Here is a 21,487-nt window from a genome sequence, read left to right as displayed (position 1 = left end):
ATGTCGGCATAACGGATTTTTTTTTTCAACCTTTTATTCAAACACAAACACGTTCGGTATAATAACACCGACCCACTACAGTCCAACAAATACAAAATTAAAACATCAATGTCAGCATAACGTGTGTCGGCTGGCATCGCCGCGAACCTGAAAATGGCACATCACTAGTACAAAACAGTGCAGACGGCCCAGGGTATGCCAGGTTGAAATAGCCGTCTGGTTAGTGACACTGGCTCTTACTCGGAAGGACCTTGGTTCAATCCCAGGTTTGATCAAAATATTCTTTTAGAATTGGAGCCTCGCTTTGTATGCGTACGCATATGCAAACAAATGCAAGTATTTAAATGTGAATACATTAGGTGGCCCCGCCCCCAAGTTGGCGGAGTCCCACACCCGCCCTCACCCCCACTTTCTAATGGGCTGTTTGATCTGTGATATCACTCGGACACTCCAATAGGTACACCGCCATTTTCAAGTGTACCTAATAACAGGCCACTTTATTAGGGAAATATCATGGTCAAAGGTCACAGGTGTCAAGCTGTAGTCCTCGGGGCCGCGTTCCAACACGTTTTCCAAGTGACCCTCGTTAAGCGCACCTGCGTGAAAAGTTTTAGCTTCTTTCACGTTCTGCAGGAGCTAAAACTTTTCACGCAGGTGCACTTAACGAGGGAATCACACGGACGCTCCATTAGGTACACCGCCATTTTCAAGTGTACCTAATAACAGGCCACTTTATTAGGGAAATATCATGGTCAAAGGTCACAGGTGTCAAGCTCTAGTCCTCTGGGCCGCGTTCCAACATGTTTTCCAAGTGACCCTCGTTAAGCGCACCTGCGTGAAAAGTTTTGGTCACTTTCACGTTCCGCAGGAGCTAAAACTTTTCACGCAGGTGCACTTAACGAGGGAATCACACGGACGCTCCATTAGGTACACCGCCATTTTCAAGTGTACCTAATAACAGGCCACTTTATTAGGGAAATATCATGGTCAAAGGTCACAGGTGTCAAGCTCTAGTCCTCTGGGCCGCGTTCCAACATGTTTTCCAAGTGACCCTCGTTAAGCGCACCTGCGTGAAAAGTTTTGGTCACTTTCACGTTCCGCAGGAGCTAAAACTTTTCACGCAGGTGCACTTAACGAGGGAATCACACGGACGCTCCATTAGGTACACCGCCATTTTCAAGTGTAACTAATAACAGGCCACTTTATTAGGGAAATATCATGGTCAAAGGTCACAGGTGTCAAGCTCTAGTCCTCTGGGCCGCGTTCCAACATGTTTTCCAAGTGACCCTCGTTAAGCGCACCTGCGTGAAAAGTTTTGGTCACTTTCACGTTCCGCAGGAGCTAAAACTTTTCACGCAGGTGCACTTAACGAGGGAATCACACGGACGCTCCATTAGGTACACCGCCATTTTCAAGTGTACCTAATAACAGGCCACTTTATTAGGGAAATATCATGGTCAAAGGTCACAGGTGTCAAGCTCTAGTCCTCTGGGCCGCGTTCCAACATGTTTTCCAAGTGACCCTCGTTAAGCGCACCTGCGTGAAAAGTTTTGGTCACTTTCACGTTCCGCAGGAGCTAAAACTTTTCACGCAGGTGCACTTAACGAGGGAATCACACGGACGCTCCATTAGGTACACCGCCATTTTCAAGTGTACCTAATAACAGGCCACTTTATTAGGGAAATATCATGGTCAAAGGTCACAGGTGTCAAGCTCTAGTCCTCGGTGCCGCGTTCCAACATGTTTTCCGAGTGACCCTCGTTAAGCGCACCTGCGTGAAAAGTTTTAGCTTCTTTCACGTTCTGCAGGAGCTAAAACTTTTCACGCAGGTGCACTTAACGAGGGAATCACATGGACACTCCATTAGGTATACCGCCATTTTCAAGTGTACCTAATAACAGGCCACTTTATTAGGGAAATACCATGGTCAAAGGTCACAGGTGTCAAGCTCTAGTCCTCGGGGCCGCGTTCCAACACGTTTTCCAAGTGACCCTCGTTAAGCGCACCTGCGTGAAAAGTTTTAGCTTCTTTCACGTTCTGCAGGAGCTAAAACTTTTCACGCAGGTGCACTTAACGAGGGAATCACACGGACGCTCCATTAGGTACACCGCCATTTCCAAGTGTACCTAATAACAGGCCACTTTATTGGGGAAATATCATGGTCAAAGGCCACAGGTGTCAAGCTCTAGTCCTCGGGGCCGCGTTCCAACATGTTTTCCAAGAGACCCTCGTTAAGCGCACCTGCGTGAAAAGTTTTGGTCACTTTTACGTTCCGCAGGAGCTAAAACTTTTCACGCAGGTGCACTTAACGAGGGAATCACACAGACACTCCATTAGGTACACCGCCATGTTCAAGTGTACCTAATAACAGGCCACTTTATTAGGGAAATATCATGATCAAAGGTCACAGGTGTCAAGCTCTAGTCCTCGGGGCCGAATTCCAACATGTTTTCCAAGATTCCCTCGTTAAGTGCACCTGTGTGAAAAGTTTTAGCTCCTGCAGAACGTGAAAATGAACATAATCCTTTCACGCAGGTGTGTTTAACGAGGGTAACTTTGAAAACATATCGGAATGTAGCCCCTCGAGGACTGGAGGTCGACACCGCTGGTTTAAGAAAAACCAACGGGGATCGAACCAGGTTCCTTCCGAGTAAGAGCCCACGTCACTTACCAGTCGGCTATTTCAACCTGGCATTATCTGGCCGTCTGCACTCTTTTGTACTAGTGATGTGCATTCCAGTTTTCAACTGAACTGAATCTTTAGAATCGGTTCACTCAAAAGATTTGTTCAAAAGAATCGTTCACCGAATCGTTCGCTACACTTTCTTATTTATTTATTCTTTTTTTTTTTTTTTTACCTCGTGTAGGTACCATAAGGTGAACCTAATCACAGGCCACTTCATTAGGGAAAAAGTTTAAGTGAAAGCGAAAAGTAGTTGTATTGTTTGATGTGTATGTTGTTCCCACGGGATGTTGTAATACAGAGAAAAATGTGTGCGTTGCCGTTGTTGAAATTACCGTGTTTATTTGATTGTTTTTTGTCTGAACTGGAATGCACATCACTAGTGACGCCTGACAGATCAAATGTAGGGCATAATATATGTCCATACTCTTCCAATCAGAGAGGACTACGAACTTTCTCTGTATTGCAGGTTTTTAACCAATCACCGTCGTTCTTCTACATGCGTGTGACCAATGATTTCGCTGTATGTTTACAGGTCCGGAAGAAAAACGCCGACTGTATGTTTAGGTGTTATAAAGAGTTGTTATATCAGTTTGGCCGTTTTGGGGATATTTCTCGTCGATCAGCGTATTGAAAAGCTCCGCAGAAAAATCTCCTTAATGTAGTAACTGGAAAAGTGTTTTGTTCATTGACGAGTGGCTGGTGTTCCATTTGTTTCCAATCTCAGCCATCCGATCTTCAGCTTCCCTAGCTGGGGTCCAAATAGAAAGTGTGGCGTGGTGTAGAGAATGGAGGATTCAAATCAGAATTGTCAGGGCGGTTATGACGGCGTGGCGATACACTAGCGACCGTCTCCTCGGAGGATGGGGCCCACTTCTCTGTGTCTTCCTGGGATCTCTGGTGGCCCTGCTAACACCCTTGGTTGGAGTAGAGGAGTGCAATGGTTCCTTGAATGCCATCGCACAGTTTCGATGCCGGCTGTGGGGGGTCTCCCCGCAGCCCCCAGCTGTGCAGACCACCGGCCTCACTCTCCCTCTTACGGGCCTCGACCTGCTTCCGCTCAGATCCAAGCCTAGCAAAGGTACATACATACACAATGCCTAAACGTACTGCTTTCCATCCATTGTTTTACAAAATTAGAATATGTCATGTGATCTTCTACAGACATATTGGCCACCTAAGAGTTTAAAGTCCATAGTTACTTTGACAACATCAAGGCAGCGTGACATGGACAGGATCAGTCTTTGGCAGAGTTGGGGTGGTAGCCCAAGTTGCTTTGATATCAGCCTTTAGGGGTTTCTGTTCCCTCATCTTCCCCTTGTCTTGACAATTCAATCGTGTTCAAGTCAAGCTAGCCCACCACGAAACAAAAAACTCACTGAAAGTAGTGTAATGTACACGTGTTTTCATGTAGTGTCTATAGCTCTTGTGTGTTTTTTTGCTTGACCCGAGTTCTCCCTCCTGTTGTGATCTAGAGATGATTTTTGAGGCCAGAGCGGCTCTGCAGCTGGCCCAGGAGATGAGGAAACATGGCAAGAAGGAGAAAGCTCACAAGCTGCTGGTACACGCACTCAGTCTGAATCCAGACTTTGTGGACGCCCTGACCGAGCTCGGGACTATTTTGGAGGAGGAAAAGGACGTCGTGCAAGCAGACCACCTGTACACGAAGGCGTTGGCTATCTCACCTTGTAACAAGAGAGCACTGGTGAGCCGAGACCGCACCCTGCCGTTGGTGGAGGAGATTGACCAGCGTCACTTTGGCATCATTGACAGTAAGGTGCGTAGGCTCATGTCCATCCCTAAAAGCAACTCTGCGCTACGCCGGGTGATGGAGGAGACTTACTACCACCACATCTACCACACAGTGGCCATAGAGGGCAGCACTCTCACTTTATCTGAGATCCGTCACATCATCGAGACGCGCTACGCTGTCCCCGGCAAGAGTCTGCAGGAGCAGAACGAGGCCATTGGCGTGGATGCAGCCATGAAGTACATCAACACCACACTGTTGTCTAGAATGGGAACAATCAAAGTTAGTGACATCCTGGAGATCCACAAAAGAGTGCTGGGTTACGTGGACCCTGTGGAGGGAGGGTGCCTGCGCACCAACCAAGTGTTCGTGGGCCATCACATCCCGCCGCACCCGCAGGACCTGCAGCGGCACATGCAGGAGCTGGTCCAGTGGCTCAACTCGGACGAAGCCTTGCAGCTGCACCCGGTCGAGTACGCCGCTCTTGCTCACTACAAACTGGTGTACGTGCACCCGTTCGTGGACGGCAACGGACGCACGTCGCGGCTCTTGATGAACCTCGTGCTCATGCAAGCGCGATACCCGCCCATCACCATTCGCAAAGAACAAAGGGCAGAGTACTACGCGGCTCTAGACACGGCCAACGAGGGCGACGTGCGCCCTTTCATTCGTTTCATTGCCAAATGCACCGAGATTACACTGGACACTTTGTTGATCTCCACCACTGAGCACGCGGTGGGACTCCCGGGAGCCCGGCAGGATGAAGCCTGTCCTGACTGCAAACACACCATCCCAGTTCACAACTGATTTGGGGACTGGAGGGCACTAGCATTCACCCTAAGAGGTCATAAACATCAGCTCATGTCTTGAAACTGCTGAAAATTGGTTTGAGTGAGAAGAGGCGATCGAGTCCATGCGACAACTGTTGTGACTTCAATAGCTTCAATAACTGACATTCTCGTGCAGAGTTCTTTTGGGAAGAATGTGATAGCACTTTCATCATTTATTTATTTTATGCAAATAAAGTGATATTAACTTTCAGCATGAATCAATTTGATATGCACTTGGAAGTAACACATTAAATATCGCCCCGGTGAGGTCGATATCTTTATTTCATAACGACAATTTTCAGCTTTCAGATCAAAGGTAATATATGGATTAACAACCATAAACTAGCCATTAAACATTTCAATGAACTTAAAAATTAATATTGTATTCACTGTCTATAAAACAGCCACACGCACTACATAATAAACAGAATGTATATTGAATATTACAGTAGGCCACTGTGGTGAGGACTTTACATAGCTTATATTCCAAATCATAAGTGTCATTCACTTATTTGTACGTTTTTTTTCTTAAGTTGATCTAAGACTACTACTTCTACTATAACTGATGAACACTGGCAGAAGTGCATAGTTTTGAAATTAAATGTGAGGGTCTGAAGCAAGTCAACCCCAGCCAGTTAATTTATTATGCCTTTTAAAATGTGACATTTTAAGTCGAACTGAAATTCACGTTCAAGTTCATGTCAAAAGAGAGTGTTGGACTAGTTTTAATCATTTAACTGTTTCACATGGTTGTCTTTCAACTCACAAAGTCTAACAAAAATAATTTTGCACAATTCTGTTGACAACTGATAGGTATGTCTTCTTATTGTATGTACAAACACTAATCTACACATTGCTTAACACTGTTCGATCCAATGTCCGATTCGAATAAGAAAATATTGAAGTTGGGAAAATGGTGTCTACCATTTTTTCAAACATATTTACAAACATGTATTCTACACTTATTTCATAAAACCTGACAGCAACATTTAAACGCAACCAGGAAGGAAAAGTAAAAATGGCAAGGGTCCAAAGTAGTCTTGAGGCTGGTGGAGGGCAGCAGCTCTGCAGTTAAGGCAATCTCGCGGGAACAAGGACGAGAAGGCTGACATTTGCAGAAGGTCAGTTGCAAACACTTACTATTTTGGAAAGGATGGCATAATTGCTTTCCATGTGAACCCAGCCAGCATCCTTTCACTTCTTCAGGAGCATCTTAGCAAAGTCTGCATTGGACAAAGGCTTGGCGTCTCCGGCACCATCCTCAGAGCTCCCGTTCTCCACTTTGCTTGATGGCCCACTTTGGCGATTCAGAGAGCGAGGGAGCAATGACACCTGTGTGCGTCCTCTCCCTCTCCTGGAAGGGCAAATGTTCAATGGCAAAATTAGACAAAGCTGTTAGCGCTCATTGAGAGGATTGAAGAGGCCTACGGTACACTTACGCGCCGTAGGCCTGGTGAGGCGTCAGATTTGTGGCGGGCTGGCTGGGACCAGGCTTGCTCGAGTTTCGGCGAGGAGGGTTGCTTATAGCAACAGAGATTTTGTTCCCCTCCACGTCCGTGCCGTCCATTTTCAAGACTGCCTGAGATGCCTGGGCTTCATCTGCAAACTCAACATATGCTAAACCCTGCACAAGCGAACAATACCAAAAGGTCAGCCCGTGTCCTCATCATTCTCATGCTCACCGTCTTGCACGGCCCTCAGGTCTCACCTTGGGCTTTCCCGAGCGGAATGTAACGAGACGAACTTCCTTGACGGTGCCGTGACTCTTGCTTATTTCTTCCAGTTGCTCCTTGGTGCAGGAAAATGGCAGCCCGGAGATGAAGATTTTGTGTTTTTCCATATTTGTGTTGTACTTGAAGACCTATGGGTGTGAATTAGTAACTTGTATAAAACACAGCAAGAAACAATGATATAATTACTCAAGTCAATCATCTAATTGTGGTTGTTTTGTCACATCATCTGCTCTCTATCGTGTCGGCTTGAAATGTATTCCCACAATAAACGGATCTTCACTGCATTTCATAATTACCTTGAAGTCTGGGTTCTTGTTCTTGTCTACACATGGTGACACAAACATAGGCCTGCCCTCCACTTCCCGTCTGTCGAGTTTGAGGGCTTCTGAGACAGACTCTGTGTTTTCAAACTGCACGTAGCCGTAACCCTTGAAAGTCCCCTTGTTGGAGGTGACCAGGCGAATCTGTTTGACGGTTCCACAGGTCTCAAAGAGTGTCCTCAGTGTGTCCTCAGGTGCTTCCAGGGTATACGATAGGTTGCTAATGAATACGCTGTTGTCATCGTTGCGAAGCTCCATTTTATCGTCACTTTCATTCTGGGCACCGTCCTGCTGGGCTTTGTTGAATCCAGGCCTTGTTGAACCTTTGTAGCCAGGAGGAGCTTTCTTCTCACTCGTTTGAAGCCCGGGACTCTGTAAATACTCCGATTTGCTTTGCTCACCATTTCCTCTATGTCGCTTTGGAGCTTGTTCTGTCAACAGAGGGGACCAAATATGTCTGCTTTAACATAATGGTTGAGACCACAATCAATCATTCCCATTGATAAATCTGCTACGGCCTAAAACCTTCAGATGTCTGATCAAAAGCGGCAAGAAAATGGCAATAGAATAGGTTGTATACCATTGTCATTTTGGGGTGGGAAACTCAAATTATTTCAACAAGAGTGTTTGGTCTTTTAGTCTACGTTTCCAGTTTACCTGCATGGTCAGTCCACTCATCCTGCTCTGCTTTCCTCTTCTCCCCAAAGCGACCCGTCCCTTTCTGAACTTTCTTCTGATTCCTTTTGTCTGCCTTGCCCTTCCGCCTCTGCTCCAGTTGCTCCTCCTCTTGTAAAGCCTGGATGGCTTCTTTCTCTGCCATCTAACAAACAGCCCAAAGGTTTGTGAGAGTCAAAAGGCTTATAAAAGACAGACATGCTCAAACAAACGCGAATGTCTGCTTCAGACCTTTGCCCGTTGCTCATTAACTCTGTTCAGACGAGTCTCGGTTTTTTGGACCGCCACGTCCCAGTCCTCCAAAGAGCCTGGGTGCGTAGATGTATCATGAAAACCTCCCCAACTCTTGCATCAGCATGTCACATGTGGAGGGAGGAGCTCACCTTCCACTCTCTCAAAGGTGAGCAGGACCTCACACACGTGTTCCGGGTAGTCAGAGGTGCACTGGACCGCTCGGTGAAGCGCTTTCCGACAGTGGACAGAATCTCCATAGGCTCTGGCGAGGAGGAGCGAAATACAAGTCAGCATGCTGTCATGTTTGTTATCTCACTTTGCACATGACCGACCTTTCGAGGTTGTAGTATTCCAGCCACATGTTGGCATATTTGGCATTCCCTTTTGTCATGATGCTGTCCCACAGTTCCCGGGCTTTTTGCATGTTTTTACAATGCCGGGCCTGTGAAGAGGTCAAGTCAAGTATTTGTAAAGCCCTTATGCACAAAAGAGTCTCATAGTTGTTGGCAAATTTGATACAGACTGAAACGAGGGCAAAATACAAAGGAGGGCCATCCATTCAAAACCGTTGCCATAGTAACAACAATTTACCTCTATCCTTGCCCAGATCTGCATTATGTTACAGGAACGGTCTCCACTTTCTCCAAATCCTAATGTCAGGGACACAACGAGTCAGAGTGGAAAAGCACTTTCAACTCCAACAGAACATTCTGAATGAGAGTTCACCTACTTTCTTCAACATCTTGTTTCATGTAGTCCAGACAGCGAGTGAAGGATCCTCGTAGCTCCTTCAATTCTTGACTTGATTCTGCGACACAGGGAAGGCCACCAGCAGAGGGACAATGCACCAATGTTTCCAAACAAACAGACAAGTGCGGACTTTGCGTAATGCTGCTCTCACCTTGGCTGAAATCCACACGTCTCCTCAGGTAGTCGAGATAAACCTGCCAGATCTCCACATAATCTGTAGCTTGAATGAAGCCTGCGTTCAGAGCTTTTTCAAACAAATCTGTGGAAAACATCAAGATCCCCTTCAGTTTTCCTTATCACAGACGCTTAAACTGTGTGCAGATTAGTCCAATTAGTATTTGCCTGGAACTGTTTGATGAGTGCCCCCGTGCCTCTCGACAGCTTGCAAGTAGCTCTTCCACAGACTCATAGTCCACGGACAGTTTCGGACAGCGCGATCATGAGTGGAGAGAACCAGATCTTTGATTTTCAGTTGACGGTCCTAGACAGGCCAAAGAAAACAAAACCAACTGTGATATGCCATCGTCTTTGGATTTAATATTGTTAGGGCCAATTGCTTATTGTTCACCAACGTAAAACTCCACAATATTACAAAACTATTTGACTGAAACAAAAGTAATCTGCAGTGTACTCACGAGATATATAGTGTATTTGGTCCACATGTCCGGTACCAGGCAATTCTCAACCAGAGCCCGCTCAAACGTCATCTGGATGCGGGTCGGGTCCCCTTGCTTCATTTCAAAGTCGATATAGGCCTGGTACTCGGCCAGTTTGGGCGTCTCTGCTACTAGCTGCGAGAGGACAACCGAATAAATCAAAAGACAGCTTGCAGAGTCATGTGACCCAGCAGGTAACATGTGCAAGTCTGATTCCTCATTGGTGGTTGCTTACCAGTGACTCTTCAAAGGGCTTGTACTTCTCCCTCTGCTGCAAAGCAGTTTTGTACTGATGTAAGATTTCCTCCGGTGCCCCTTGGTCAGACCATTCTTTATACTCTGCATATGTTGCCTCCATGTCTAAAGAACCAAATAAACATTTTTAATTTATGAAACTTAATTTATGATTGTTTTTACATAGTCTTCAAGATTGATTCTGACAATCGTTGTGCAACAACATTGGGTTTTTTTCCCCCACCATGATTGATGTACATTTCTAGGCTGGCCCACACAGACCAAACTGTTGCTCATTTTCTAGCACCCCATCTGGAGCAAGAGGAGGACATCCTTACCCATTAATGGAATGGTCAGCTGGCGGCGAAACAGCGTATGGATGCGCTGAAGCTGCTTGTTCAGCAGCTCTTGCTCATCGTGGCTGGGAATCTTGCCAGGAGGAGGCTGAAAGCAAAGACAATAGAGAGGATGAATAACACAACAAAATGACTACAAGGAAAATGAGCCAATCCAGAGGCATTAACACAGAGAAATGTCGCTGTTGTGAGGCCAAGGGATACAATTTGAACCTCGACTGGGGAACGGCTACATCAGACATTGGTAAAAAATGTTGCTCATGAAGACGACACTGACCTGTACTGTGGCCAGAATGGCGTTCTCAAATTCTCTGTAGGCCTCCCACACCGTTTGCCCCTTGGTCATGTGAAGCCCAACAGCTGTGATGGCTCTCTCAAAAACGGATCTCACTCTCTCGATGCCACCCGGCGAGCCCATGCCGCCGATAGAATACTGGGCGTATTCCAGCCAGATATCTGGACCTGAGTGTAACAATAAGATGCCGAATCTCAGCAAACAAAGCTACGTGTCAAGTCTTTAGGTTTGCCCGTATGCACTCACAAATGTAGTCTTTAATAGCCTTCTCAAAAAGCTCGTTCACTTTTTCTCGGTTTGGTTCTTCTTCAGTCAGGCGGATCTCATCCTTGAGCCAGTCGAGCCAGATCTCTATGGGGTTACACACAAGAGGTCAGCTATGCAATTAAAACAGATCAACATGTTTGTCTGCGTCTGGACCTACATACACCAACCTTCCGTGAGAGGAAAAAGTTCACTCATCTTCTGCCTCGCCTTTCGCAGCCGCAGAAGTTCACCCTCATGTTTGAGTAGTTTGATGAGGTCAACATGGCAGTTGTAGTCGAAGGCGTTGATTGATAGCTGGAAAACACAAAACGGTATTATTCAACGTGTGAGATTGGTGTCTTTTTGACAAGCGAATGGTAAATATTGTGGTTACAAATAATGCAGTGAGACATCTTTCTTTCATGTCTTTTTATTAATCCACAGGAGTCCTCTGTTTACAATGGTAGTAAGTCTGACAACGTTTCACAAAGAAAATGTGTGCAACGGCATGAGGAACACTCAATTACTGCTACATATATCATGTTTTTTTTAATACTTTTATGATCTGGATTTTGTTCAGTTTCTTCTGTGGAGTTTTTCCCGCAGTGCCATCACCAAGTGTGGTGTTTAGTTGGTTTTCTTATATGCATATATAAATTTATTGAACAAATGTGGTTTGTTGTTTATTTCCTGTGTTGCTGTTGAGGGAGATGATTTCAACTGTTAGGGCATTGAACCAAATACGAAGAAACATGCATTTAATAACAGGTGACCATTCATATATTAGATTTATACTTTATTTGCACATTTTTTTGCAAACTTTATTTAGTAGCTTAGAATACAGGCATTCAAGTTTTCTTTTGTAGAATGAAGATATAAAACAGATAAAGCAAAAATTCGAAAAAGCAACACATAACTTAAGATTCAAAAACTTTTTTTTGCACTCTGGTAACTTATTACGTCCTGGGGGTGTGACGTCACAAAGCAAAACGCGCGGCGCGTGTACTGCTAGCATCATGTCACGCCACGAACGTCGCCATTGAAACAACTTCAGACGACAATTGTTTATTCTAATCCTGTGCGAAGGCAAATAGCGTAGCAAGCTTTCGCTGGTGAAGTTGTCGGCGACTGTTTCCCACTCATTCATTCGCGTTTAGCTTCTCGGCTAACGTCAAAAAATTAAGAGTTACCTGCTCTTCTAGCCGTTGGATTTCGGCTTCATTTTCTTTCTCGTCTTCGGACGTGTCGTCCTCTTCATCGTCAGAATTGTCTACTCCCATGCTCTCCCCGCCGTCGCCCTCCGAGTCCATTTCCCGATCGTCCATCTCCTCGTCGTCCTCGTCCATATCCTGCAAATGCGTAGGCTCTGCTTTGCTTGTCGCTGCCATGTTGGAAAGGCTGTCTTGCCTAGTAACAAGCCGAAACAGCCCCGAGTCCGTGCTGTAATAACAAACCCAATCCGCTAGTGGGCGCTCCGACCCTTCGTTCCCCGTACACGGTGTTTATCAACAAACCCATCAAGACTCTCATTTACTCGTTCATTTCCGGAACTTGTCGGTTTTTGAACATGGGGATGGCCTTACGAAAGTCTTCGTCGTTGTTGTTCAACACAAGGTTTCTGTGTCCGGAGCTACCAATCACCTGCTCATATCACAAAAAGGTAATCAAATCATCACACATTTTCTTACTTTTGCAACGAAGCTCGAGCATTTGCCGTGTTCTTTGCTCGTACGTGCTGCTGCCTTATTCGGTCAACAGTTCTAGCATTTAATCGATGTCCTGATTAAAGTCAACGTCCTAGTTCGTCCATGTCCTTACTAGTAAGTCATTTCAGTGCACTTGTAGAATGAATGTGTATTATTATCGTTTTACTTCCCCACCACTGTCTCCCATTACTGTGTATGACATTTCTGTACACCAGGACAACTGGTGTCATACTAGCAGAACAACTAATGTCTACATGTTACAAGTGGGCCTTTTGATGCCACGAATAGTGTCTAGAAGGGTCCTAGTGGCCCACGTGCTTACACGTTAGACCTAGTAGTGATACTAGTGCAGCCCAGGTGTTTACTAGTGAGGTTGAATTGCTTACTTGAAGGCCGAAATTAGCACAAGTGGTGTAACTAAAATACTTTACAAGATAATGGTTCCACTAGTGCGATTGTCCATCAAGTTAGGACAGAGAGCACGAGTATATCAAGGTGGATATTATGGATATCGAATAACCGCTTTGCTAAACAAACGTCAGTCCTGTTGCGTTATAATGATTCTCTCTTGCATACTTCTGAAGGTTGTGGACCACTATGAAAACCCAAGAAATGTGGGCTCTTTGGATAAAAATGCCAAGAATGTGGGGACGGGTTTAGTCGGAGCACCAGCCTGCGGCGACGTCATGAAACTCCAAGTAAGTGAAGTGGTAAAAAATATATATATATATAACTGCTGGTGTGTGTCAAGCAGATCTAGTGATTTATTTTATCTCTAGGTTGAAGTGGATGAAAATGGTAAGATCGTGGATGCCAAATTCAAGACTTTTGGTTGCGGATCGGCCATTGCTTCCAGCTCTCTGGCGACTGAGTGGGTGAAAGGCAAGTCGGTGAGTCTGCAAAGAATCAAACATTTCTGGGGGGAAAAAACTCTTGCATCGATTGAGGTTGCTCTCATCCTTTTTCTTGCAGATCGATGAGGCTTTGAGAATCAAGAACACAGACATTGCAAAAGAACTCTCACTTCCACCTGTCAAGCTCCATTGTTCCAGTAAGCACTGACGCAGTATGAAGCGATATTTAAAAGCAGAAATTGATGCAACATAACAGATGTCTATGTACGTACGTTATAGCAAAAAGCATACCTCAGTGCAGGTTTAACCAATATTTGGGAGGAGCTCGGTAGGGAGATATTAGCCAAGGGACACTACCCTCTTTTAATAGAGGTATGACTTCAGGTATCACCTCAGACACCTGCTTACTCTTTTCTTCTTTTGTTTCAGTGCTTGCAGAAGATGCCATAAGAGCAGCCCTGTCAGACTACAGAATAAAACAGAACAAGGAAGAGCAAGGTGTCAAAGCCAGCGGTTAATTTCTCATCATTAATTTTCCATAATGGGTCAGTGTACCTCAGGGATGTGTCATTTACGTACAACATGTCAGAAGGACTTCCTTTGAGATTATGGCTCATCCCCTCTTTTTTCTCGGCTAATAATGTAACAAGCCTATTGTTCAATAACATTTGCATTTATGATGCTGCAATTCTAGCATTTCTTTAGCATCAATCGCATACCAAAAATGATATCTATGTAGTTTTATTTTAATCACATTTGTCATGGAGATTTTGAAACTGGAAATTAAAGATCAATATTACAATAATTCAGGTGTGTTCCTTTTATGCTAGTTTCTTGTCTTGATAACATCATACATTTAAGCATAGAGGCAGAAACATTTAGCACTAGTCACAACAGCAGCATGAGGAGGAGACAGCTAGCAGCCAAATGAGCACTGCGTGAAGGAAGTTGGGGGTAGACGAGGTAGTGTCGTTCTTTGTGAAAAATGAAGCCCGTGACACTGTTTGATGGGTTGTAATCATCTGAGAGCGGTGGGGGGTGGTGGTGTCGATGTGCATTTTTTCCTCATAAGGGCTTGGAGTTGAATGGGACAGGCTCACAGTTTGGCCCTTATTCAAGGAAAAACACTCATCATAAGTGAAAGTGTTAAAAAATAAGTGTTCTTCTAAAATCCAAGTCAGTGGGACTGTTTCCACATTGGCTTTATTTTCAGGAGGATGGCCTGCATAGGGGTCTTCTGCTATTTGCCGTGCTGGCCAGCCATTCAAATGTTTCTCCTTCGGTGAACTTTGGACCCAAGGTGACAAAGGATTCACAGTCAAAGCCTTCAGCTGAAGTGTCTTGTCGTTTGACTTGACACCAGGACAGATTGCCGCCATCGAGAGGTTTAGAAGCAGATGGTAAGCAAGATGGACTGGCTCAGTGCATACCAGGTCTGTGCTGGTCTTCCTTGACTTGCTGCTTGATAACCAGCTGTGCATATACAAAATGTCACACAGAGAGGGCAGGCCTATGGTTAAAATGCAGTTAGCAGAGAGGTCTAAGTGGGTTAAAGAAGCCGGCAGGTTTAGAGAAAGGCTGGTCAATTTGTTGCCCTTCAGCAAGAGGATCTGCAACTTCATCAGGCTTTGAAGCGCCCCTGGCTGGATGGCACGAATGCGATTGTCTGTCAGATCCAACCGAGTGAGGTTCCTCAGTTGCGTCAAAGCACCTAAGGTGATGTAAGTGATTCGGTTCTGCTGTAGAAAAAGCGCTTCCAAGCTGGTAGGGAGGCCTCGGGGGAAGCGGGCCAATAAATTGTGACTGAGGCTGAGCTCCTGCAGGTTGGTGAAGGGACGGAGTAGACGGTCCACATTACAGAGCTGGTTTTTCGCCATCGACAGGATGGCGGTGTTGAGAGGGACTAAACGAGGAAGTGACTTAAGGCCCAAGCGCTCACACAGAACCAAAACTCCTGGATGAAAACAGCAACAGCCAATGGGACATAAAGATGTTGCGCCACATACTAGTGAACAGATGCAGAAGATCACAAGAGTGCCATATCTGGACAGCATCATGAATTGCTGCAGGAGAATAATAATCCATAAATAAGAATGCAAAGTAAACAATACAGGGAGCTATTTTGTCTATTATCCTTGTTCTTACCTTTCTTCGATTCTCCAGCATGTCTTCCCAGTGGAGATGAACGGTCTTGTGTCTCTTTTAAAGATCCTCTCTTTATGTAAAATCCCAGGCAGATGCTCATCAAAGTTTAAAGGCTCTTCTTTGAGGTGCTGTGTTACCTATTGGGGATTCTTAATACATTTGAGAGCTCCTTCTGCAATACAAGAACAGGGTCCTTGTCTCCATGTTAGAGAGTGTCGTACAAATTGCCAGCTGTGCTCAAGAAGCTGGTTGATCTCCCACCATCTGCTGCAGTTTCTTTTTCCTCGAATTATTTAGAACCTGGTTGACAAAAGAGGTCAAGAATGTAAGCCTAGTCAGTAACTGAGTCACATTTCAACTTTCAGATTCCACTTCACCTCTTGCTTTTTCTCTCTCCTCATCCTATTTGATATTTGATTTATTGCATGGCATGCGATTGTCTCATTGACCCAACATGCAAATATCTTCTATACTAAACTCTCAGGTCACACCAACATATAACATATAAAATATATACCAGTGATTCTCAAAGTATAGTGCTGCAGTAGTACCATTAGTGGTATACAATCTTGCACTATTGGTACGTAAAAAAATCATAGCCTAAGTACAGTTCCGTCAAATTTAATTGTTTAGTGCAAAACTATTAAACATTTAACCTTTCAGAACTTTGTTTTTAAACTTTTATGTGGGTGCATTTTTTATTCAACTTTATGGTCATTAATTATGACACAAACGCCTTTATCCACAGTTTTATTCAACAGAAGAAAATCAAGGAGCAAGAGAAAAATAAAACACACAGCCTTAGTTAGAGTGACAAATACAAACTGTCAAAATTTTGTCATAAGAACTGCATAAACTGGTAGGTTCACATTTGGATGAAATATTTTTAGTTATGCATCAATAGCCGGACACACATTGTATCAGATTAGATAAATACTTTAACTTAAGATCACCACTGTTGAAACAAAACCATGGTCCGTTTATCAATACTGGTGATACTTTGACCGCAAGGAAGTAATATATAATAGTCATAATTAGATAATTTACCCTTTTACAAAAGTAAACAAGAAAAAAAGAATACAAAATGTTTACACACAACAAAAATGCATTTTTTGATGGTGAGAATGAACATGCACGTATAACACTTAAATTGTCTTTCATTGATTAAATTAATGTCACATGTATTTGTACATGCATAAAAAGTTGTGGGGAGATAAGATAAATGCCAAAAACATTTAAAACAAGTAAATAAATCATGAACATGTGATGAAAGTGTCTATAAAGAAATATTTGGAACGTAATCAAGACAAGTTTTATGGCAACTCGAAGCATCGAGAAATTAATTCTCAAGCTGAATTGTCTTGATGGCATATACAGCAGGACATTATGAGGAGCTTCCTCTGTCTTGGCAGGCATGTGTTTACACATAAACACTATCTTAGTATTTATATGAGGCAAACATTACAATAACAACTTGGGCTGCAAAGTCTATATATTATTTTTTTTCTTAATTATTTTTACTCCACTTTGGTTGATACAGGACATGGACAGTGCTAATTATAGCATTGTTTTTTTTTTTAGTATTCTTTTTTACATATGTATATTAGTTAAATACTGTAAATTCACCATCCGCAACATTAAGTACATCTATATACTGAGGAAATCTAGTCCAAAAGCTGTATTTTAAAATTCAGCATTTACAAGCATAATAATTGTCAGTTTGTCAGATTTGATTGACACAAACTGACACAGAGGCATGATTCTAATGCTGTGGTATTGTAAAAGTATTTCTAAAATAAGGTACTTGTTGGATGCCCTACGTTAAATTTCATACAACTAGATATTGGTAACAGTAAAAGTCATATTTTAAATCCCTGCAAAGTCAAAATAATATATGTATCATACATTTGGAATGCCACAGAGAAATGTCGCTAACAACCCTGTCAAATTTGGATTAAAAAAAACATCAGCAAATATATTCAATTTGGATAACAATTCTCAGCCTTTTCACGTTTTCAACATATATACTATATATAGCACCAAGTCTCAAATTGACTTTATAGGGTCTTTAAGGACCATGTAGTTACGAGCGAGACATTCGGCTGTACTAATAGAACAACTGTCATATCAGTAACGTCCTTTTTTCTATTACCTTCCTATAAAAAGCTGTTCCATCTTAAGGTCGATGTACTGACGTGTTCTTCACCCTCACAAGTAAAATGAACACCAGTAGAACAACTAGCGTGCACTAATACAATGAATGTCTTAGGCATAATGATGTCTGACATTACTGAATGTGAGTCCAAATTATGAACGAGATGCCACCTGCAAGCTAGTCAAGCACTAGATGTTAACTAGTAGGATTTTATAAATACGCAAACATCTTTCTACAGCTTCCCGTTTGCAATGTCAAATGCAATGCAGGCAGCAGGGGTGAGCTGAGCACGCTCTAGTAGTGGGCCTTCTTCAGATGGCAGGTGCAAACAGGCTGACTGGAGGTGTGCTGCACTTCCTCCCTGCGTTTCGTATGCTCTCTGTGTCTTGGCTCCTCTCTGCGCTTCTCCACTTCCTCTCTCCGCTTCTCCACTTCCTCCACCTCCCTAACCTTCCTCACCTCCGTGCGCGGTGACAGCCTGACGTCCTGGCCCCTCTCTCCTACCAGAGCCTTGGAGGGCACGCGCAGGTTCTTGGGCGAGGCGCTGCTCTGCATGTGGACCCTCTTGACGTGGTCCACAGCGTAAGGTCTCTCCTGGGGCTCGCTCATACCTCTGTGTAGGATGTTTTTTTCCACAGGGTACTTCCTGGTAGCTTGAGGGGGGACCTTGTAGGCCTCCAGCTTGCGCTTCTGACTCATGGCAGAAGCGCAGCAGATAATAAAGACCAAGACGATGAGAACAGAGGTCACGACAATGATGATGAGAAGATTATCCTCCAGGAAATCCACCACTCTGGTCAGTACAAAGTCCTTTAGACGGATGATGGTAGTGGTGATGGTGTTAGTGAACGTGGGGGAGTCGGAAGCATCAGGTGGATGGGTAGCGGCGCTGACTTGAGCGGGCTCACGAGTGGAGAAGTACTTCGGAAAGAGAAACTCCAGCCCGTCATCACCGCTACCATCCATGGACACGTTGTAGAACATCGGAGCGCCCTGTGTCACGGCGCAGCACAGTGACAGCAAGGTCAGGCAGGCCATATGGAGAACCAAGTGGGATGTCATCTTTCCTGCAGGATCATCAAAACAATTAGGTACTATACAAAACTACACAATGAGGTTATGTCTTTCTGGCCACCCTGCTGGAAACAAAAATTCTGGAGTCTGTCCTAGTAGCACCCAGGACTGGTTCCCAGCCAATCATGTACAAGGAGAACATGCAAACTCCACACAGGAAAGCCACGGAGTTGCTCACCACCTGGTCCTGATCTGGTCCATTTGTCTGTTTTACAATTACATTGTGGCTCCGAAGCAAAATGTTCCTACCCCTGGTGTAGATATAAAAATACTGAACAAAATGGGTGGGAGGAAAGCATAAGCACACATCTGTGCATTCTCGCCTGCACATAGCCTCAAAGAGAAACATTTTTGGTCCTTGGGTTGCTTCCAAGGTCAGAATGAACCTTTACAAACACAATGTTTTATTTAAGAGCAATCATCATACGTATTTTGTGACGCCTTGGTGGGTCCTCAACCTAAAAAAGCCCAACCCAGGCTCCATCTGTAACCTTAACTACAAGTTTCCACCTTGATTCAGGTTTTCTCCTCTTGCTCATCTTGCAGATCTATTTTAGCAGGCAGCCGAGCCTTTACTTATTTGGGGTGGAGACAGTCAGTTTGGTGCTGCAGGCCTTATAATTTGTAGAGGAGCGAGACGCCGCCCATCCACCACACTAAAGCCAGCAGGAAGTTCGAGTCCAGATTGTGCTCAGGCGTGGGACACCAGTGGCTGGCGGCCTCTATATTTACACTGGGCACCAGCTGCTGTGGGCTGGTGCACACAGAGAAATATGTTGACTTGCTGAAAAAACTCCAAACTAAATATGATTTACTAAATAGACTTTTCTACCTGGCATTTATGCTGTCATCCTGAAGAGAAAATGTGAATAAAAAATGTGAACAGTGAGCAATGGCAGCTTTTGAGTTAAAATAAAGATGCAACTCCTGTATGGACACAGCGAAGTGGAAATTGGCCTCCCTGTGTGGTCGTATAGACAACCAGATGGTTGGCTCCTCAGCTATAGAACTTCGCTTCAACCCCCCATAATTAGGGCCATAATTCCATTTACCACATTATGCTGGTGGGTTCACACTACTCATTAAATACCAACTAGAATCATGCAAAATAAAGCAAATCATTTATGTTATTGGTATTCAGGATTTACAGTATTGGGTGTCACTTCAGACCACTTTGTTAGTAATAGCAGATTTAAAAATCTACTTACACAAGAGGCCAAAATCAACAAAGTTGACGTAAACCAGTATGCAGTGCTTGTTTGCTTTTGAAACACTTACTCATGTTTGAATACTAAAGATCAATACTTGTAATACTCAATACAGAAATATTAGCATATCATACTGGTGGCTACACAATGCAATATTTGATAGCAGCTAAATTGCAGGCGAATGTGTTTATAGGCTAATTGCATCAACAGCATTAAAACTGATCATAGTAATCAAGGGAACATGGTAAAAAAAAAAGCATACATCTTAAACTGTGTGCATCCTTTCCATGAAGGTCAAATTAGAAAAGAATCCAAATATAAATCCATACTTACAAGTTGTCCTGGTTGATGTTGTGAGCAGGACCAGAGTGAGCTGAGGACAGAGCGGGGGGGAAAGAGGGCAACACAAATGTAGACAGGAGGTGGAGAGTTTCCGAGCATTGCCGTCCCTGTTATACTGAAGCTTTTCTTAACCGCTCCCAAGAAAGTCATGTCCATCCCTCTATTTTCAGTTTCTCCACCCTCGTTCATTCCTGCTCGACTTCCATGACACGGTTGGGACGCACGAATGAGAAAGTGGCAACGATTCTAAGGGCCATAACTGAAAGGAGCCCTAGATTGAAGTTGTCTGGTCATAAGTGATATTCTTATGGGCCGAGCCCCCTGGCAAAAAGACCTGTTGAAACCTTTTTCTGTTTTTTTTTTTTTTGTATGATAGAGACAAAGTATGCAGGAAAAAGTGTTTCTGCCCATGCACAAGATCAATTTCAATTATACCTCGTGCTTAAGTGCAATTAATAAAAGCCACCAGATGCTTAATGTACATTAAACTCATTAAATCAACAAATATACGCCGATTATACTTCATCTTACATTGACCACGTTGCATTTGAGGCCTGCATTTCAGGGTATTTCTGTTCACAGTGAGGCGACTCCCAGTGCCTCTCTAATTACGGGCCCTTGATTACAGCCTGTCCCTGCAGAGCGTACATGACCAGTACAGGGAGAAAGCAAGCCTCTCATCCCAAAACACGTGTACAGAGCCAGCATATAAATTGAAAGTCTCTTAGAAAAGTACTCATCGCAACATATGGGGAGTCTGTATTTGGGACATTTCAGGGTGAACAGGGTGGTAATTTAGTCAAACTTTCCACTTAAATGCGCAGCTAGCACAAGACTGTGTCAGTACTTGTGTTAGGTTTGAATAATAGCATAAATACTATTTTGGATTTTAAAAATAAAGGCTAATTCCAGTGGATGTTCAAACTAGGGAAGCTAAACGGTTGAATCAAAGTTGACTTAGAAAACCAAACGTGAAGGTTTTTATTCCAGTTATCCTTTAGTTGATGTCTTCAAATTAGGTTATTACAATAAGATAAATTATTTTAAAAAAAGATAACTTGAAATAGTTGTCGACAAACAGGTTATCTCACGAGTCATCCTCCAATAAACAACCATGTTGGGTTTATGTTGAGATGTCAAGAACTGGAAGAAAACTTGGACACAACATTTTCTAGTGCAAATATCAAACATATGCATTGTTGTGAATCTTCTGATACAGTGAAATATTGTTTCGATGGTTT

The 21,487-nt window shown here is 43.8% G+C and overlaps 4 protein-coding genes across 4 annotated transcripts; 2 read left to right on the top strand and 2 right to left on the bottom strand.

The window, feature by feature from the left end:
* Positions 1–3,122: 3,122 nt before the first annotated feature.
* Positions 3,123–5,704, top strand: ficd (FIC domain protein adenylyltransferase). Its single transcript, XM_037259741.1, has 2 exons — positions 3,123–3,764; positions 4,159–5,704. The coding sequence occupies exons 1-2, from the start codon at positions 3,506–3,508 to the stop codon at positions 5,238–5,240; spliced, it is 1,341 nt and encodes a 446-aa protein (XP_037115636.1). The 5' UTR covers positions 3,123–3,505; the 3' UTR covers positions 5,241–5,704.
* Positions 5,505–12,180, bottom strand: sart3 (spliceosome associated factor 3, U4/U6 recycling protein). The gene is made up of 19 exons (XM_037259740.1): positions 11,953–12,180; positions 10,951–11,077; positions 10,763–10,867; positions 10,499–10,683; positions 10,204–10,309; positions 9,867–9,991; positions 9,611–9,766; positions 9,318–9,456; positions 9,127–9,234; positions 8,956–9,033; positions 8,817–8,875; positions 8,558–8,667; positions 8,375–8,487; positions 8,223–8,299; positions 7,974–8,136; positions 7,293–7,747; positions 6,972–7,124; positions 6,703–6,887; positions 5,505–6,617 (listed from the first exon to the last, which is right to left on the bottom strand). Exons 1-19 carry the CDS (start codon positions 12,148–12,150, stop codon positions 6,458–6,460), a joined length of 2,802 nt encoding a protein of 933 aa, XP_037115635.1. The 5' UTR covers positions 12,151–12,180; the 3' UTR covers positions 5,505–6,457.
* Positions 12,181–12,272: 92 nt separating this feature from the next.
* On the top strand, positions 12,273–14,127 carry iscu (iron-sulfur cluster assembly enzyme). Its single transcript, XM_037259744.1, has 5 exons — positions 12,273–12,422; positions 13,053–13,166; positions 13,248–13,358; positions 13,441–13,519; positions 13,752–14,127. The coding sequence occupies exons 1-5, from the start codon at positions 12,330–12,332 to the stop codon at positions 13,838–13,840; spliced, it is 486 nt and encodes a 161-aa protein (XP_037115639.1). The 5' UTR covers positions 12,273–12,329; the 3' UTR covers positions 13,841–14,127.
* Positions 14,128–16,201: 2,074 nt separating this feature from the next.
* On the bottom strand, positions 16,202–20,379 carry tmem119a (transmembrane protein 119a). The gene is made up of 2 exons (XM_037259743.1): positions 20,238–20,379; positions 16,202–18,689 (listed from the first exon to the last, which is right to left on the bottom strand). Exon 2 carries the CDS (start codon positions 18,682–18,684, stop codon positions 17,917–17,919), a length of 768 nt encoding a protein of 255 aa, XP_037115638.1. The 5' UTR covers positions 18,685–18,689; positions 20,238–20,379; the 3' UTR covers positions 16,202–17,916.
* Positions 20,380–21,487: the final 1,108 nt, after the last annotated feature.

This window comes from Syngnathus acus, chromosome 9 (assembly GCF_901709675.1).
Source record: "Syngnathus acus chromosome 9, fSynAcu1.2, whole genome shotgun sequence".
Lineage (NCBI taxonomy): Eukaryota > Metazoa > Chordata > Actinopteri > Syngnathiformes > Syngnathidae > Syngnathus > Syngnathus acus.
Note: the sequence above shows the minus strand (reverse complement) of the source record. Positions and strands in the feature narration are given on the sequence as shown.

What these genes read in the sequence shown, in the direction of transcription:
- ficd (XM_037259741.1), top strand. Translation starts at nt 3,506, where the DNA reads ATGACGGCGTGGCGATACACTAGCGACCGTCTCCTCGGAGGATGGGGC. An exon ending in CAGATCCAAGCCTAGCAAAG is followed by an intron (nt 3,765 to 4,158) that starts GTACATACATAC and finishes GTTGTGATCTAG; the next exon opens with AGATGATTTTTGAGGCCAGA.
- sart3 (XM_037259740.1), bottom strand. Translation starts at nt 12,150, where the DNA reads ATGGCAGCGACAAGCAAAGCAGAGCCTACGCATTTGCAGGATATGGAC. An exon ending in ACTTTTTCCTCTCACGGAAG is followed by an intron (nt 10,868 to 10,950) that starts GTTGGTGTATGT and finishes GTAACCCCATAG; the next exon opens with AGATCTGGCTCGACTGGCTC. An exon ending in ACAAGAACCCAGACTTCAAG is followed by an intron (nt 7,125 to 7,292) that starts GTAATTATGAAA and finishes TCACACCCATAG; the next exon opens with GTCTTCAAGTACAACACAAA.
- iscu (XM_037259744.1), top strand. Translation starts at nt 12,330, where the DNA reads ATGGGGATGGCCTTACGAAAGTCTTCGTCGTTGTTGTTCAACACAAGG. An exon ending in CCTGCTCATATCACAAAAAG is followed by an intron (nt 12,423 to 13,052) that starts GTAATCAAATCA and finishes ATACTTCTGAAG; the next exon opens with GTTGTGGACCACTATGAAAA. An exon ending in AGTGGGTGAAAGGCAAGTCG is followed by an intron (nt 13,359 to 13,440) that starts GTGAGTCTGCAA and finishes TTTTTCTTGCAG; the next exon opens with ATCGATGAGGCTTTGAGAAT.
- tmem119a (XM_037259743.1), bottom strand. Translation starts at nt 18,684, where the DNA reads ATGACATCCCACTTGGTTCTCCATATGGCCTGCCTGACCTTGCTGTCA.